This window comes from Dicentrarchus labrax, unplaced genomic scaffold (genome assembly GCF_905237075.1).
Source record: "Dicentrarchus labrax unplaced genomic scaffold, dlabrax2021, whole genome shotgun sequence".
Taxonomy (NCBI): domain Eukaryota; kingdom Metazoa; phylum Chordata; class Actinopteri; family Moronidae; genus Dicentrarchus; species Dicentrarchus labrax.
The window spans coordinates 5418775-5438546 of record NW_026136717.1 but is presented as its reverse complement, the minus strand read 5'-3'; the positions used below and the strand labels follow the sequence as shown (position 1 = coordinate 5438546).

Genomic DNA, 19772 nt, shown 5'->3' with positions numbered 1-19772 from the left:
AAAAATATGTTGTGCTTTAAAAATGTTTTGATGTTAAAACAAGAGTAAACAAAATATACCTCGGCATTTGTTGTGGAAGGAGCAGAAAATCTTGCATTAGACTCTGGAAGAGAATGAGAAGTGTTTTTACTTTACTATCATGTCAAGTGAGTACAAACTGACGACTGCAAACAGTAGCAGTACAGTACCTGGACATTTTCTGTTGTTTCTCTTGTTGATGACACACATTAAGGAAGCCAGTAAAACACTCAGGATGGTGGTGAATGTCAAAGCTCCGCTCAAGAAATACAGCAAGACAAGCGAGTCTTCATTATCTGTAGATAATCAGAGACATTACAGCGTTTGAGTTTTAATATGCAGTAATTTACTTAATACTTTCAAAGACAACCTCTACTAAAAAAGTGACTTACCTTCAAAGTCCAGCTTGGTCCCGTCTCCAAACAGTATGTGTCCACATGAGGCAACAGCACAGTAGTAGGTCCCAGCATGAGAAAGATCCAGGCTCTGCATTGGCAAGTTGTAGACACAGGTGTGTGTTTGGTTGTTGGGTTTCCCCTCACACTGATCATTACTGCCTCCATGGGTGTAAATGAGTCCTGGATGAGATTCTTCAGAGGTTTTGAACCAGTAAACACTGTGTTCTCCATCACAGGTCCCAGTGTGTACTGTACAGTTCAGAGTCACAGAGCCTCCTGGCTGGATGCTCTCAGATGCTGACTGATGGACCGAAGCTGGGATCTTCCAATCTGAACGCTCTACACTGACAATAATGATTTCCGTAAACTCAAACATTAGTGAATTACTGCTTATGCAGAGGTAAGTACCTGAGTCTGAAAGCTGTAGATCTGTTATTTTCAAGTGATTTTTACCTATTTCAGTATCCAGAGTGAAGCGCGGATTGTTCATGAATTCACCATTAAAAGTTCCCTTTTCACTGTACTTGTAGTAAGTAGAGATGAGCCTTGGTTTCTGTCCCAGAATTTGTTTATACCAGTGAAACTTTGTTGCAACATCACCTTCATAGAAACATTTCAAAGTTAAGTTGTCCCCAGTTTGAGCGGATACAAAACTTTTCTCTTGATGAACAGCCGAGGAGAATTTCTGATTAGTTGTCTGAGCTGTAGAGACAGGAGAGACAAATAAATATCAGCAGCAATGTCACGAGGAGAGACCAAATAATTTAAAAAAGACTAAACTCACCCATTTTTCCAAAGAACAAACACGTCAGATAGAAAACAACCTTTGGAGATGTCATCGTGTTCACACTGCCGTGCTGAATGAAAAGATTCTCAGTCCTTTCACCACTTTTCATACACAGGACTGTGTCTGATTGGCCTACCAGAAGTGACACTGTTTGTCCTATATAGGAAACTTGATCACATGATCACTGCCACAGCAGTAACACTGATAACATCATTCATGGTGTGTTTAACTACAGTCTGAGTTCAGCCATGCTAAAATTTCAGTAATCATCTGTCAGATACACTGAAAAGAAGAACAGCTTAAAAATGTAGCTGAAAATGTTAATGTCATTAGGCCCAGATGCTAATTGGTGTGGTCCTTTTTGGTCAGTACCAACGCTAAGAAGATGTTGTCTTTGGCTTGTAAGCCACAGTTACCCCACAAGTTCGTTTACAATGATTATTGCACACACATTTCATTCAAATGTCACATTAAAATATAAACTATATGTATTTGATCAGTATTGACACAAAATTAACATTACAGCAAGTTGTTGGGAACAATTGAGGATTTTTTGAGAATTATTTACAGTGTGATACCAAAAGTAACTTGATGTGCAGCATCAGTGAACTTCACATTCTAAATATGCTGGTTTGACCACAAAAACAAATATTTTCTCCGCTTCTAAAAATGTACAGATTGGTTGCTGGGTTGCTTTGAACACCCTTCCTGTTTGAAACTACATAGACGGAGAAAAACAGCAAAAAAAAAAAACTGCAGGGTTTCCAAAATGTGCACGTAAGCAGTAAAAATCTATTTAAATCAACTTCTATGTCTAAGTCAACATTACACCAAAGAAGAACACTGGAGTACACACACTCCTCCTTAGTGTGGTTCCTCTGTCTTCTTGATCCTTTGCGGTATCCAAGGTTTTTCCTTTATTAGGCCTAGTATATGCCCCCCTCATAAAGCCTTGACCACCCTCTGGCCATCCCTCGTATAAAAGTCTAGTTCCGCCACAGACCACAGTATGGAGTGTGGACTGGTAGCTGGAGAGGTGCCAGTTTCACCTCCTGGGCACTGCTGAGGTGTCCTTGAGCAAGGCAACCTAACCCCAAAAACAGCTTATGTGGCGTTGCTAACGTGGCAGCCCACCACTCCACCATCTCTTTCCTTGTTTGCATGTCCACAAGCCCTGGATGGGCATGAGTGTGCATTTCAGCCTGTGTGTGAATAAAATAAAAAAAAGAGTGAAAAGAAGAATTTCTCCAATAGGGGATTAATAAAGTATAAATCTATCATCTATCTATCTAATGGAGGTCGTCTTGGTAACCCTGCTGATTGCTACTGAATGTAGTGTTGTGCAATAAAAATGTGTCTCGAATGTAATTCAACTGTTGGTCAAAACCAACTCACCTCTTAATTTGCAGAAACTCTTGCTTGAGGCTCTGGCACACACACAGTAAAAAAGGTATTTCATGTAAAAGCAATGCAGTCTAAATTAGAGCTGAAAGATACCAACAGCACTGCTTACTAGTAAATCGGCCTGGTTCGTTTAAGGAAACCCCCTCCCCCCCACTAAAAAACTATGAAATTAGGAGAAATCTCAGGAAGAGCCCCAGAGGCCATGCAATAGATCTCGATCAAACAGAACAGACCAAGAAAATCCTGTTATATAGAAATTTTGATGACAGAATTGTTGATCATGTCAATTATATTGCTCTATTGACGATACGCAGTATTTAGGATCCTCACTCAACCAAATCATTCAATAACCTTGAGTAGCCTGACAGTCTGAATGAAAGTCATAGACATGGGGTCCTTTTTTATCTCAGCCAGTCATCTCATTATAAGACCTAGAAGAAAGATCTGGATAGGGGAGGAGGAAGAAGACACAATGACCAAAGAAGATATATTTTCTTTGACCTGGTATGTTCACTACAGGCTAAGAAGAGATTGTCCATCACTATTAATCTTTCCACTTTCATCTGTTTCATCATTGCTTGGAAGCAGCCCATTATGACAGTCGTTGGGAAATGCAAATCAAAATCTAGTTTGATTGAGTTTCTGTGCTTTATTCAGTCGTTGGGAAATGCAAATCAAAATCTAGTTTGATTGAGTTTCTGTGCTTTATTCACTTTTGTTGAACTTTGTTCTGTCTGTTCAAGTGTTACACACTTTGTCTGAGTTGTAGTTATAGTTATATCTGCACCAAATGTAAAAACGGGTCAATGGTCATGATTGTTCTCATTTACATCATTAGCAATGGATGGATGAGTTCAGTCAGATGCTTTGGTGCAGCTACTGGGGATTGAACACACGCACACATATTGTCAATTGGTCAAATATGGTTCATAGATAGATTTATTTGATCATTAATGCACATGGAAAGGAACAATATGGAGAGACGAAGCATAAAATACAAATAACACTTCCTATTTGTGTTGTGGTCCTTACAGCACAAGAGAGTTCGTACAGAGAAAAATAAATCAGTCCTAAATGTACTGCTATATTAACAAAAATAATAAGAGTTAAAATACAGGCTTATTTTTAGTGAGATATCAAAGTAACAGTGGAAATCACCATGACAAAATACAACAAAGAATATCCACGTTATAAAATCTTACCACAAGGAAGCTACCAACAGACGTTTACCTCTAGAGCTACGTCTAAATCTACGTCACATCTCCCAAGAGATTCTAAGAAACTGACTCCTTACACAATCCACTATTCTACTGCTTCACACTGGAGTACACACATTCATTATTGGTGCTGTTCCTCTGTCTTCTTGATCTGTTGGGCAGGTTGACACTTAAAGCAGCATAATGGAGGTTGTCTGCCTCTTGGTGATCCTGGATAAAATATATAGAGCAGATCATAATTTGGTTCCTAACAAAACAAATGTCAATGAGACAGTTAATTGTGCTTCTATGAAGGCTGTTAAACAGTTAATCAAAACTGCATTTACCTCTGCATTTGCTGTGAAGGAAGATGGTAATCTTGCTTGAGAATCTGATTGTGAAACACAGAAAATGTAATTTTATTCAAAAGCTGAATTCAGTGAACACAAGCTGCCAGAAATAAAAGTACCAGTTACCTTTAGATTGGCAGCTGCTTCTCTTGTTCATCTTGTACATTGAGACAGTCAGTAAAACAACCAGGATGGTGGTGAATGCCAAAGCTCCACTCAAGAAATACACCAAGACAGAAGAGTCCACCTTTTCTACAGAGTCAGACATCAGATACAGAGCTTTCAGTGTGATTGCAGTTTTTATTCTCAGATTGGTTGGAAGTAACAATCACTAGTCAAGTACATTTTATGTATATAGCCCAAAATCACAAATTTACAGTCTGTATGACATACAACACCATCTATAAGCTAAAACACACCAAAGACAAACCCTTTAATGGGGAAACTACTGTTCACTTTTTGCTATTCATCAGATGAGACAAATTCTGATTGAAATATACTTACCTTCAAAGTCCAACTTGGTCCCGTCTCCAAACAGTATGTGTCCACATGAGGCAACAGCACAGTAGTAGGTCCCAGCATGAGAAAGATCCAGGCTCTGCATTGGCAAGTTGTACACACAGGTGTGTGTTTGTGTGTCGGGTTCCCTCTCACACTGATCATTCCTGCCTCCATGGGTGTAAATGAGTCCTGGATGAGATTCTTCAGAGGTTTTGAACCAGTAAACACTGTGTTCTCCATCACAGGTCCCAGTGTGTACTGTACAGTTCAGGGTCACAGAGCCTCCTGGCTGGATGCTCTCAGATGCTGACTGATGGACCGAAGCTGGGATCTTCCAATCTGAACCCTCTACACTGACAGTAATGCTCTCAGAAAATTCTAATGTGTATAAAAAATGAACACAGCAGTAAGTACCTGAATCTGAAATGTGTAAATCTTTGATCATCAAGTGGATTTTACCATTTTCCGTATCCAGTGTGAAGCGTGGATTGTTCTTGAATTCACCATAAAAAGCGACATTTATGTCATACTTGGAGTAACTGGAGATGAGTCTTGGTTTCTGTCCCAGAGTGTGTTTGTACCAGTAAATCCTTACAGGAACATTACCTTTATAGAAACACTGCAAAGTCAACTTGTCCCCAGTTTTAACTGAAACTATATTTCTCTCCTGACGGACAGACGAGGAGAATGTCAGAGCAGTCGTCTGAGCTGAAACTAAATAGGAGACAAAGCAAATGTAGAGTTAATGTGATGTGACAGAATTCAACTTAATCAGTGTAAAAATATTAGAAACACTGATATGAGAACATACACTCTCACAGATAAAAGTCACAAAAATGCAACTTACCCATTTTGCCCAAGATGAAACATGTGAGACAGAGCGCAAACACTGGAGATGTCATCATGTTCAAACTGCTGTGCTGAATGAAAGAACATCGATGGTTCCTTGACTCTTCAGACACAAGAATGCATTTGATTGGCCAGCCTGAAGTGACAACCTATGTCCTGTATAGGAAACATGATCACATGATCATTAACACTTAAAGTGCCATGTTTGGTTTTTGAGAAAAGGTTCACATTGTTACAGACATATGAAGACTATTACAGCTCCCTACTGGCATTACATTTTAAATTACAAAATTATAACTTTTTGACCATTATAAACACACCAGTAACAAGACACAGTGCAGTGCATTTATGCTCATCTTTGGCTATGGACTGACCGCCATTATGTTTAAAAAGATTTTAAACAGTTCCTCCATAATATACCAATATACTCAACTCTCTTTTCAAGCTGTAGTCCTGCGAAACAACACTGTGCTGTCTGCTGTATTGTAAATGCAATAATTAAATATATATGTAAACTGCATGATGCTTTGATCATCATAATGAATGCACTATTCATCTAAGACCGCTAGATACTAAAAGATAGCACCTACCCCAACCACAGTCCATTCACCCTGCTGCTATGTTGGAGGAGGTACAGAAGCTTCTGCAGTCGTACCACCAGACGTAAAAGACAGCTTCTTCCCTTAGGCTGAGAGAGAACTTGAATGATCCTCAGCACTTCATCAGGAAAAATAAAAAAAATGTTATGACTCATTAACCATTTTTTTATTTTGTTTTTAAAAGTAACATAAGGGGAACTCTATCTAATTTTACTCACTAACAAAGAACACACCATCGAATGTATGAAATAAAAAAAGTGTATTGCACATAATGAACAAATATGAACCGATGTGGTATACTGAGGGATGATGGGATGAAGGGATGAGAGATAAAGGGATGTGGGGTAGGAGTCCAGGGTTGAGGGATGGAGGTAGGGTTGAGGAATGAAGGAATGAAGGTTGAGGAATGAAGGTCTGTTAGCAGATGGATGAATGGATAGAGGGGTTCGGCGCCATGTAAGAGGGAACCAAGTGGGTTGTGAGACACTGAGTGGGGGAGCTGTCTCTTCGTATCTCTTGTAGAGAACCCCAGTGGTTCCTGTATTTGGATAAGAAGAGAAAAAGAAAGGGTTTGGGGGGGAGGGGATGTGGAAAAGGAGGGAGTGAACGAATAAGGTTGTATGTAAGTAAAGTATGTTTTGAGTGGAAATTAGGTGAGTGCAGGGCTTGGTCTTTGTCCCCGAACCTAGTTATAAAACTTAATTTATACAACCTTGCATTGTAAATGAAAATATAATATCCTTTAACTGTTAAACACTGGACCCTTAAAGAGTGAATGCAAACAACCTTTTGAACTAGTGTTTCCCTTCTTTAAGGAAGGAAGATTTAGTATCAAATTGTCTTACTCGATATAAGTTAGTTAGTTAGTTAGTTAAGATATTTAGTAGTGAAAGTAAGAGCATTTCCACATGCACAATGTGAAGGGAACTCAAGGGATTGGGACTGAACAACTGTAAAGCCATAAGAAAACCACTGATCGGTGAGGCTAATCGGAAAAAAGGCTTGAATTTGCTAGGGAGCATAAAGATTGGACTCTGGAGCAATGGAAGAAGGTCATGTGATCTGATGAATCCCGATTTACCCTGTTCCAGAGTGATGGGCGCATCAGGGTAAGAAGTGATGCACCCATCATGCCTTGTGCCTACTGTACAAGCCTGTGGGGCCAGTGTTATGATCTGGGGTTGCTATAGTTGGTCAGGTCCCCAAAGTTATGTCCCCAAAGAATGAGGTCAGCTGACAACCTGAATATACTGAATGACCAGGGGTCTCATTTATAACCGTTGCGTACGCACAAAACGGGGCTAAAAGTGGCGTACGTGACTTTCCACGCCAAGGTTGTGATCTATAAAAAACAAACTTGACGGGAGAATGTGCGCAGCCCTAAGCAAACTCTGACCCATGCATACGCATGGTTTGGAGGAAAAGGAGAATTGGCGACACAGACGGTGTGGTGGTGAACTGAAGAACGATTATGTTTTATCATCGCCCTTCATAAGTTTAATTTCAACCATGCGTTAAATCTATGTAATCAGAATGATTTAAGTCAACTGCGTTATTTCTCAGTTATTAATCCAGAAACATCTCCTTAGAATCGAAATCAAAATTCAAAATCAAAATTCTCTATATTTAATCCCGTCACTCCATACTGTCCACTCCCGGAGCGCAGGAGGAGGAGAGGACGGCGCGACTGCATGGAATAAAGCATCTGTCCAACATGTGTCAATAACATAATATTTTTATGTGACACTGTAAACACATAATCAAATGTCAATTAAATCCCAAGTGTGGAAAACCAAGCCACATACTCCTCAGCACAATCGTTATATTATTGTCCGTTCCTCTTGATGCTTTTCATGACAAATCAGGCATTAAAAAGGGGTTATGTTCAAGAACATTTTACGTGGGTGATTACAAACTGATTATCCAAGGTGTTCTCAGTCAGTCTGATTACCGTAACCCTATAAATACAGCAGTGAGCCCCGTGCGTAATGCTGCACCATGGCACTGCTGGAGGACCATGCAAATGGCAGGATTCGGAGGGAGAGGGTCTTCAGGGACCATAACGATTTATTGGCCCATGATGATGACTGGCTAATGAGCCGTTTTAGATTCTCTAGAGCTATGCTCTTGGATCTATGTGCTGAACTGGGTCCAGCATTGGAAAGGGCAACACGTAGGAACCACGCTATCCCGGTGCAGACGCAGGTCCTCACCACTTTGGGGTTCCTGGCAACCCGCTGTTTCCAACGGGAATTGGAAGACAGGTAAGTGTTTCATATAGCTACATCTTAGAACCTGATTTCACATAGCATAATTGGCTCGATTTTGTTTTTTGTTTTCCACCCTGTAGATCCGGTATATCACAGCCATCCCTCAGTGCCATAATGCCTAGCGTTTTGAATGGCATCATACGTATGGGCAGTCGAAACATAAGGTTTCCCTACACAGTGGAAGAACAGGCCGAGATTAAAAGGCAATTTGCAGCAATGTCCGGTTTCCCAAACGTAATCGGCGCAATTGACTGCACTCATATTGCTATACGGGCTCCATCTGAAAATGAGTTTGTTTACGTCAACCGAAAGCACGTGCACACTATTAATGTTCAAGTTATATGTGATGGCCATATGATCTTAACAAACATAGTGGCACGTTGGCCTGGTGCAACACATGATTCCTTTATTCTGACACACAGTAGTGTAGGGAACAGACTACAGGCAGGCGCCGGGCGGGATGGCTGGCTTCTAGGTGAGTTTTAAAGAGAGGAAAAATGTAACATTGTGGTTCTTGACATAACTAATGATTTTCTGCCTTGCAGGTGACAGTGGATACCCCCTGAGACGCTGGCTCCTCACCCTGGTTTTGAACGCGCACAGCGCAGAGGAACATAGGTACGATGACGTCCTCGGTCAGTGGTGGAGCACGCCATCGGCCTCCTGAAGTGCCGGTGGCGTGCTCTGGATGCGTCGGGGGGAGGCTTTTATACCAGCCTGCCAAAGTGTGCCGCATTATAAGAGCCTGCGGCGTGCTGCACAATTTGGCCCAGAGGAACGGCATCCCTCTCCCCCCGACCTCCCTCCCCCCAAGCTTGACCCGGAGGCCGAGCCCCCTCCGAGGCAAGTGGGATTTCAACAGGGTGCAAGAGTACGTGCGGCGTTGAAATGAAGACAACTCAAGGTTCATTTTTTCACAGTATCTTTTAATATTGTGGCAATTTTGGTGATAACATTTCGAATCTGCCTCACCTCCTCAGTCAAGTTGTTGACTGCATGTATTGTTTCCCTCTGTAGCTGCAGAACTGTGTCTGTGAGCACCCGACTGGCGGACTGACACGTGGTGCTGGGGGTGGGGGCAGCTGGATGACCTGCAGCCGAGGGCCCCTCGCCGGCATCATCGTCCTCCTCCCCACCGACCGCTGACTCTGGATGACACACAAGCGAAATAGCTTGCACTATACATGATCAATGATAATAAAAAAAAATCTATAAAAAACAGAAATCAGCTTTACTTTGTACGCAGGGTTTTATAAGTCTGAATATTTTTTGGCGCACGTAAAACTTGGCTTTTTTGGGCGTACGTACACTTTTAGTAACGATCCCACGCACAGTTTTATAAATGAGACCCCAGGTCTTTCCATCAATGGAGTTTTTCTTCCCTGATGGCACAGGCATATTCCAAGATGACAATGCCAGGATTTATCAGGCTCACACTGTGAATGAGTGGTACCAACAGCTAACGCTAATGGATACTAATGGTCATATCAAGTCATATTCATCCCATGCTGATTGACAGAAAGTAATTCATGCTTTTATTTCATCCTGTCAAGACTATTGCAACTCTCTCAGTAAAAGCCAGTCTCAAGTCTCCAACAAGCAAAAGTTTTAATTGGCACTATACGGAGGGAATATATCACTGCAGTCTGTATTGGCGCAGCGGTGCATCTCAGCTTCTATGCTCCATTGACAAAATACGCTGCTGGTCTATTTGTGATGGAAGCTGTGACCCACTCATGTCAACCATAACTGAGCAGATTGCATTGACAGGAAGTCAAAAACAGAAACGGCATAGGAAATCCATTCAATCCCTGTGCAGACTCTGGATGGATTATCACACTACATTGTGGCTCAGGTCAGAAGTCAATCAGACAGAGGAGATTTGAAGTGGAGAAGTTTTGCAAGTAAACAACGTCGGGCTGGAAGACTTTACACTTCTGAAATGCTCTTGGTGGAATCCAGTTTGCAACAAACCACGATGCAAACCAGTAGAGTTACAGGGTAAAAGAGACTGTGCACAAGAGGAGGGCAGACTTGTACTATGAAAATAAGTGCTCCAGATAGATGTAAAATGTCAGATGTATCATTTCTTATGGTTTTCCAGTGAATTAGAAAGTCATCAGTGCAGATACAGACTAACTGCCACACTGAAAACAGTAGCAAGTTCATTCATGAGTGTGAAGGTAGACTGAACTCAACTAGCAAAGCCTTAATCTTAAAAAAAGTCAGTAAAAGCACCTTCCTGTGCCATTTTACTTAGGCACCATAACAACTCACTTTCACCATTTACTGTAATGATAACCATGATAGTGCCATAATGAAGCCATAATGTTTCGAACTCAAAGTGCTCAAGATTTTTATTTCTATTTGCTCATTACAACATAAAATGTACATATACAAACACTTGCATGATTTGATTAAAATCTAATGAGGGTAAATGTAAAGATGATAAGACAATCAATCAGACAATCCTCAGTCACATCCTTTATGTTGTACTTAACTCATAACTCATATCTACTAAAGATAACCGTATATATTTAGATACATGGTTGATATGCAAGAAACACGGCAACATTATAGAGATATCCTGCTTCAGACCTCACTGACACAAAAACAGCATCCTACATATGCACATTAGCAAAGCATAGGGCAATTTTGGTTGCAGAATACAAAGAAGTTATGAAAGCAAATTTATTTCAAACTTGGATCCAAATCCACATCACAACTCAAAAGAGGCACACAGAAAATGCTGTCTTACTCAGAATCAAAGCACAAATGTGATATGTCCACTTCTACTTCTTTACGCTGTAGTACACACACTCACTCCAGGTTGGATCCCTCTGTCTTCTTGATCTCTTCGTCAGTTTGACACTTAAAGCAGCATAATAGAGGTTGTCTGCATGTTGGTAACCCTGGTAACAAAATATATAGCACGTATAACATTAAATATTTTGTTCTTTACCTAAATTAAAACAATAACCAGTAAAATTAAACAGTTAATTTACAGTCAACAGTTTTTATTCACCTCTGCATTTGCTGTGGAGGAAGCTGGTGATCTTGTTTCAGGATCTGATTGTGAAACACAGAAAATTTTATTTTATTCAAAAATCAGATTAAGGGTGGCCGTTTAGCTCAGTCGGTAGAGCTGGCGACCCATATACGCAGCGGCCCGGGTTGGAGTCCAACCTGCAGCCCTTTGCTGCATATCATCCCCTCTATCTACCCCCTTTCCTGTCTATCCCTCTCTATTAAATAAAGGGATAAAAGGCCAGAAAAATAAAAAAAAAAAAAAAAGTCCAATTAAGAGAATACAAGCTGCCAGATATAAAAAGTTACCTGAAGATTGGCAGCTGTTTCCCTTGTTCATCATGCACACTGAGAAAGCCAGTAAAACAACCAGGATGGTGGTGAATGCAGACGCTCCTCTCCAGAAATACACCAAGTCAGCCTCATCTGTATAGAGCCAGATATCACAAACACAGCTTATAGCATGATTTCTATTTTCAGAAATTATAATTTCTGCTAGAAAGTGACTTACCTTCAAAGTCCAGCTTGGTCCCATTTCCAAACAGTATGTGTCCACATGAGGCAACAGCACAGTAGTAGGTCCCAGCATGAGAAAGATCCAGGCTCTGCATTGGCAAGTTGTAGACACAGGTGTGTGTTTGGTTGTTGGGTTTCCTCTCACACTGATCATTACTGCCTCCATGGGTGTAAATGAGTCCTGGATGAGATTCTTCAGAGGTTTTGAACCAGTAAACACTGTGTTCTCCATCACAGGTCCCAGTGTGTACTGTACAGTTCAGAGCCACAGAGCCTCCTGGCTGGATGCTCTCAGATGCTGACTGATGGACCGAAGCTGGGATGTTCAGACCTGAACCCTCTACACTGACAGTAATGATTTCCATAAACTCCAACATTAGTGAATTACTGCTTATGCAGAGGTAAGTACCTGAGTCTGAAAGCTGTAGATCTGTTATTTTCAAGTGATTTTTACCTATTTCAGTATCCAGAGTGAAGCGCGGATTGTTCCTGAATTCACCATTAAAAGTTCCATTTTTCTTGTACTTGTAGTAAGTAGAGATGAGCCTTGGTTTCTGTCCCAGAATTTGTTTATACCAGTAAAACTTTGTTGCAACATCACCTTCATAGAAACATTTCAAAGTTAAGTTGTCCCCAGTTTGAGCGGATACAAAACTTTTCTCTTGATGAACAGCCGAGGAGAATTTCTGATTAGTTGTCTGAGCTGTAGAGACAGGAGAGACAAATAAATATCAGCAGCAATGTCACGAGGAGTGACCAAATAATTAAAAAAAGACTAAACTCACCCATTTTCCCAAAGAACAAACACGTCAGATAGAAAACAACCTTTGGAGATGTCATCGTGTTCACACTGCCGTGCTGAATGAAAAGATTCTCAGTCCTTTCACCACTTTTCATACACAGGACTGTGTCTGATTGGCCGACCAGAAGTGACACTGTTTGTCCTATATAGGAAACTTGATCACATGATCCCTACCACAGCAGTAACACTTGACATCATTCATGGTGTGTTTACTTACAGTCTTCAAGAGACTGATTCAAAATCATTCTGTTGTTTCATCATAAAGATAATAATTAAACATTCAAGATTTGTCTTTATTTAAGGAATAAAGTGAATACATCTTATCAATATTATTTTGAGCAGACAATTGATAGCTGACGGTAATCTTCCCATGTTGTGGACCATAGGACCCACACTGTCATCTGTGCTGCTAAAAAGGGTCAGAATCTGACAATAAATGAAAGGTGTGCTAACTATTCCAGCCGACACATAAACAGCTTAGAAGCATAGCTGAAAATGTTAATGTCATTAGGCTCAGATCCTAATTGGTGATAGGGCTGCTCAATTAATCGAAATTTGATCATGATTACGATTTTGGGGCCAAACGATCTCAAAACTAATAAAAAAACATTTTTTTTCATTTTCTGTTGTGCAACGTTGTATAGAAAAAAGCTGAGCCCCTGAATTGGGACACATTGGGACGTATTTCGGTGGTCGCGACACTAGTTGCAGTCTTCTCCTGTCACGTTGTTTTCATTTGAACAGGTAACGCGGAGACTTGCAAATGTTCATGGGGAAAGGAAAGTGTAACTGAGGACTTCCTTGCAAAGTGTTTTTGAAAAATGTCCAATAAATACAGCATGTTTCTGAAGTTTAAAAAAATTATCGTTTGAATAATCGTGATTTCAATTTTGACCCAAATAATCTTAATTATGATTTTTTCCATAATCGAGCAGCCCTAATTGGTGATTGAGGATTTTTTGAGAATTATACACATCATACAATTACAGTGTGATATCAAAAGTAACTTGATGTGCAGCATCAGTGAACTTCAGATTCTAAATATACTGGTTTGATCACAAAAAACAAGTATTGCCTCCACTGCCAAAAATAATGCTAAGATTGGTTGCTGGGTTTCTTTCAACACACTTCTTGTTTGAAACTAAAAAAACAGAAGAAAAGAAACAGCAGGGGTTCCTCAATGTGCACGTCAGTAAAAGTTAAATGTTAGCTAATGTTAACAAAGGTTAATGAGATCTCATCTTTGGAATATATGAAAATCTATTTAAATCAACATCTTTGTCTAAGTCAACACTAGACCTTGAAGAACAAATGAAACATCCAACATCCCATTCTACTGCTTCACACTGGAGTACACACACTCCTCCTTAGTGTGGTTCCTCTGTCTTCTTGATCCTTTGGCCTTGTTTTCACTTAAAGCAGCGTAATGGAGGTCGTCTTGGTAACCCTGCTGACCAAGTATAAATCCCAATAGTGGACCTGTCAGAAATGTAGTGTTGTGCAATAAAAATTTGTCTCAATTTTAATTCAACTGTTGGTCCAAACCAACTCACCTCTTCATTTGCAGAAACTCTTGCTTGAGGCTCTGTCCAGAACACACAGTGAAAGGTAGTTATTGTAAAAGCAATGCAGTCCAAACCAGAGCTGAGAGATACAAAACGCACTACGTACCGACAGATTGGCCGCCTTTTCTCTTGTTCATCTTGTACATTGAGACAGTCAGTAAAACAACCAGGCCGGTGGTGAATGCCAAAGCTCCACTCAACATATACACTGGGACACGGCAGTCCACCTTATCTGTAGAGAGACAGACATTAGAAACAGGGCTTTGGGTGTGTTTTTAGTTTTTATCCCAAGTTTGGTTGGAAGTAACAATGACGAGTCAAGTTGATTTTATATATATACTAGTCAGACATCAGGAGACATTACAAGCTTGAGTTTTAATAGTGAGTATTATGCTGGCTCGTTCTCATTTCCCAGAGCATCAAATACCGCCGTTTATTCACACAATTAAAGAATCCTTTCTTATTTCTGCGGTAGGTATAAACTGTGTAAAACAATGCATATTTCTTTTTCTTTTTAAAAGTGAAACTAAAAATACGACGTGGTCAACTACGGAAAACGGCCTCATCTCTTTTGCCATGTCTTGCCTGTTACCTTTTTAGCTTTTTCACTGTCTGACTTAGGGAAGCCAAAAAGCTGCCACACCTCCGATTTTAAACAGAATGGTACATCCTCAGTTTAAAAGTCATCAACTACGGCCGCCATGTCTTTGCACCTTGATACAGCTACTGACACGAGTGACGTAGGATGTCAAAAAAGTAAAGCAGATGGGACAATCTGCTGTTTAAAAAGAGTACCATTAAACATTTTTCATCTCACTAATTTGAATCTTCACATATTTGTATAGCTGTTTAACTTTAATGATATAGTGTCACATCCTTTTATAACATCCTGTTTATACTTTTACTCTTAAGACAACCCCTGCTAGACCCCTTTTTATACGTCTGTGTTTATGGTGTGTGTACACCTGGTTTTAACATGTGTCTTTGGTGATGTGGACAGCTTTATTTTACGTCAATTACACCTGGCATTAGAATGTGTCTCTGCATGCGTCTCGAGTGACCATGTGTGTTCCCTGTTATTTATGCAAATAAAGACTTTCCTTGGGCTGTAGCCTACTCAAAATTCTGTGACTCAATGTCCATTATTATAATTTTTTCAGTTTAGCAGCCCTGCAGTGCAGGAGAGACGCTGTTGCACTGTGGCATTACACCTGAACTTTATGAGCAGGACACACTTTTTCTGCTGTGTGGACATCTAATGTTTTCACATTGACGAAGAAAGGCTTTAATACTAGAGAAAGTAGAAGTGTGTGTCCTGCTCCCACCACAATTCTATTTTTAAAGGGAGTCTGGCATTATTGCAGTTACTAGTTCAGTGGTCAAAATGAAATCAAATGAAAAAATGTACCGTCTACTAGAAAGTCATACACACTGAGAAAGCCAGTAAAACAACCAGGATGGTGGTGAATGCCAAAGCTCCTTTCCAGAAATACACCGAGTCAGCCTCATCTGTTTAGAGCCAGATATCACAAACACAGCTTTTTTCAGAAATGATAACTTGTGCTAGAAGGTTACTTACCTTCAAAGTCCAGCTTGGTCCCGTCTCCAAACAGTATGTGTCCACATGAGGCAACAGCACAGTAGTAGGTCCCAGCATGAGAAAGATCCAGGCTCTCCATTGGCAAGTTGTACACACAGGTGTGTGTTTGTGTGTCGGGTTCCCTCTCACACTGATCATTCCTGCCTCCATGGGTGTAAATGAGTCCTGGATGAGATTCTTCAGAGGTTTTGAACCAGTAAACACTGTGTTCTCCATCACAGGTCCCAGTGTGTACTGTACAGTTCAGAGTCACAGAGCCTCCTGGCTGGATGCTCTCAGATGCTGACTGATGGACCGAAGCTGGGATGTTCAAATCCTCTACACTGACAGTAATACTCTCTGAAATTTCTAATGTGTTTAAAGCGGAACTTATGCAGTTGTAAGTAGCTGAGTCTGAAATTTGCAAATCTGTAATTGTCAAATGGTTTTTAGTATTTTTAGTATCCAGTGTGAAGCGTGGATTGTTCTCAAATTCCCCATAAAATGTGGCATTTTTATCATACTTGAAGAAGGTAGAAATGAGCCTTGGTTTCTGTCCCAGAGGTTGTTTGTACCAGTAAAGTCTTGCTGCAACATCGCCTTCATAGTAACATCGCAAAGACACATTGTCTCCAACACTTGCTGATACAAGACCACTCTCTTTATAACCAGACGAGGAGAATGTCAGAGCAGTCGTCTGAGCTGAAGGGAAATAAACTGAAATGTAAAGTTAATGTGATGTGACAGATTTCAACTTAATCAGTGTAAAAATATTAGAAACACTGATATGAGAACATACACTCTCACAGATAAAAGTCACAAAAATGCAACTTACCCATTTCCCCCAAGATCAAACATGTGAGACAGAGCACAAACACTGGAGATGTCATCATGTTCAAACTGCTGTGCTGAATGAAAGAACATTGATGGTTCCTTGACTCTTCAGAGACAAGAATGCATTTGATTGGCCAGCCTGAAGTGACAACCTATGCCCTGTATAGGAAACATTTTCACTGCACCTATGGTGAAAAGTTAGTTCACACTGTTACAGACATGGAGATTATTATGGTTCCTTACTGGGATTAGATTAAGTTAAATCACAAACATATAACTTTATGTCCGATATAAACACACCAGTAACAAGACACGGTGCAGTGCATTTATGTTTGGCTATGGACTGATTGTCATTATGTTTAAAAAGATTTGTAACACTTCCTCCATAATATACCAATATACTCAACTCTTTTTTCCAGCTGTAGTACTGAGAAACAACACTGTGCTGTCTGCTGTATTGTAGAGGCAATAATTTAATATATATGTAAACTGTATAATATTTTGATTGTCATAATGAACTGAAAGATGAATCAAAATAAGATTCAGTGCATCAAAACAAACATTACTTTTAATCGCTTGTATTTATTGTTGTCAGTGATATTCCAATGAGAAAGTATTCTCTAAGTATTAGTAGTTGCAGTATTGTTAAATGTGACCTGATAAAGATGTTTTGGATGTTTACTGCAACTGGTGTTTGGATTGAGGGGCATCCATGTGAGAGTGCAAACATCCTTACATCTTGCTAAGTGGATTGCATCTCTCTATCTTGTTTAAAAACACCAACAGTGCCACTGGGACGCAGATGAATTTAGTTTATTTTGTGAGTTATTCTGAACTTTTTCATATGAAACGTTAACCATTATGTTTCCAGTCACTTCCTGTGACTGTAACCCTGACCAGGTCAAAAAACACCAGGTCTCCCTTTCTTCTCTGTCTTTTCTCTGAACTCTTTCACCTCATACCGGCTCATGGGCTCTCTGAACTTCTGTGTGTGATTTTCATAAAGCAGACGCACCAAAGAAAAGATATAGTATAATGGCACTGATACTGACACGAGAGCTTGCCCAAGATTCCGGGTTTGATGAGTACACACCACTAACCAAGATTACACAAGTTAAGTTAGCGCCAGCAGCACACACAAAATGCGTCAGTCCGCACAGTTTCCAAATCCACCTGAAAATATATATATGACGTTTTCAAGCAGCACAGAAGAAGAGAAAGATCTGATTAAAGTCATACCGATAATATACCTGCTACATATAAACCTTTCACTGCAGTTGAGATTTCTGTATCTGAAGAATAATGTAAATATAATATATAATGTATCAACACCTCCTGTATCTGTTTCACACTTGCAGCCTTGACCAGCATGTACTCACCACGGTGCATCTGGCACATGTGCAGTGTTTACACCAACAGCATGGCTTCTGCGAAGCTGCTGCTGCCAGCTCTATCTTTCTATACTGATTTTACCTTTGATAAATACCATAAAAAGAAACCTTGTTAACATTTGAATGGATTCTGCCCATAGAAAGGCCAGACAGCTTTTAATCTGAAACAGATACAAACAGATGAGACATATTCTACAGATATAGACATTGAAACTACAGTGAAAGGTGTATATGTTGCTGCTATGTCGACATGTCTATGAACAGACCCTTGTCACTGTGTATTGGGAACCAGGCACAGCTTGCGAAAAAAAAAAAAAAAGGTGAGACCTTGACTCTCTAGTAAAGCATTGCTATAACCACAGCTGAAACACACGACTCACTTTGGAAGTGTGACTATTCTAATCTGTAAACATGGGCACCAAAATAAAAAGCAAGACATTTTGCCACACACATGCGCTGCAAAAGCAGGCAGTGTGCATTGCAGCTACATGCTAATACATACCTGCCAACTTTTCAAAAAACCTTGGAGTGAGATTTTGTCGGGGGTGACCAAAATTATGCCGCGCACGCAGCCACACAAGTTGGTGGCTCAGATATCAGAGAATTGGAATTCATTTGATGTTGTACCCATGTTGTACCCTGCATTCTGGTGGTTTGTGGGGAGGCCCAAAGCCGCTGATAGGGGCAGCTTACTGGAGATGGACAATATTGGTTACATTCTGAGAAGCAGACATAGCTGAAGGTCCACCCCCAGGAAATTTTGGATTAAGTAGATGTGATTTCCTGCATTCTAGTGGATTTTTGGGTGGTCTGCTAAAGATGTGCAATACCTGAACTTATTCTGAGTCATGTTCGGCATCATGACTCGTAGGGCCTTCTAGACTTGAGCTGAACATTCAACCAGAAAACTATTGTTGTGCCTAAATGACTGCCTGTATCACAATAAAGCCTTATTCATAGACCAGTGTTTAAGATTGGACCTAGGTACCTGTAGGTTGATTGATTAGAATGGTATTAAACTGTGAGTAAATAAACAATGCAATGAGCTGATATTTTGAGCATGCAGTATACCACAAGGTTAACAAGGTGCTCTCCTGCTGCTTGTTATGACAGCTTTCACCACACTAAATCATGTTCACACGCACAAACAAATCATTTATTTCAAGATTTAAAGTTTAAGAGAGTGAGTACACAATTGGACGACATTTCATTGTTACATACCTAGTCTCAGCTCAGATCAAGGACGACTTTCTGATTTTGGAGGTTTTTCAAGTTATTTGTTTGGCCTCTTGATGGCTTTATTTATAGAGACAGCTGTGGGGAGACAGTGATGGTGGGTGGAGAGAGAGGGGATGACACGCAGCAAACGGAAGCAGGTCGGATTCGAGCCCGCGCCGCTGTAGCGACTCCGTATATGGGTCGCCAGCTCTACCGACTGAGCTAACCGGCAGGCGCCCCCAAGTCATACTTCTAGCTTTCTATTGCTACTTTTACATTTACTGTTCCCTTTTTGATTTGACTGGTTGTAAAGAATGTAAATGTAAATATAGAAAAAATATTCTGGACACACAACGCACGCACTCACGCACGCACGCGGACACCGATTCAAACGTGAATGTAAATGAAACCTCTAATATTACCTGGGCAACACCAGCAGACCGGTGTGCAAGCAAGATGGAGTGACAG

The 19772-nt window shown here is 40.4% G+C and overlaps 2 protein-coding genes across 2 annotated transcripts in view; both read right to left on the bottom strand.

Moving 5' to 3' along the window:
• LOC127349594 (uncharacterized) overlaps positions 1–19772 on the bottom strand; it is a 46677-nt gene that overhangs the window by 988 nt on the left and 25917 nt on the right. The window contains exons 7-11 of the mRNA XM_051375460.1: positions 15862–15929; positions 11709–11825; positions 411–1118; positions 189–314; positions 60–103 (exon numbers count right to left, since the gene is read on the bottom strand). Of these exons, the coding sequence (XP_051231420.1) occupies positions 60–103; positions 189–314; positions 411–1118; positions 11709–11825; positions 15862–15929 (1063 nt within the window). The remainder of the gene's footprint in view (positions 1–59; positions 104–188; positions 315–410; positions 1119–11708; positions 11826–15861; positions 15930–19772) is intronic.
• LOC127379327 (uncharacterized) lies at positions 3529–6164 on the bottom strand. The gene is made up of 6 exons (XM_051428784.1): positions 6094–6164; positions 5502–5659; positions 4658–5368; positions 4280–4405; positions 4151–4194; positions 3529–4034 (listed from the first exon to the last, which is right to left on the bottom strand). Exons 2-6 carry the CDS (start codon positions 5557–5559, stop codon positions 3915–3917), a joined length of 1059 nt encoding a protein of 352 aa, XP_051284744.1. The 5' UTR covers positions 5560–5659; positions 6094–6164; the 3' UTR covers positions 3529–3914.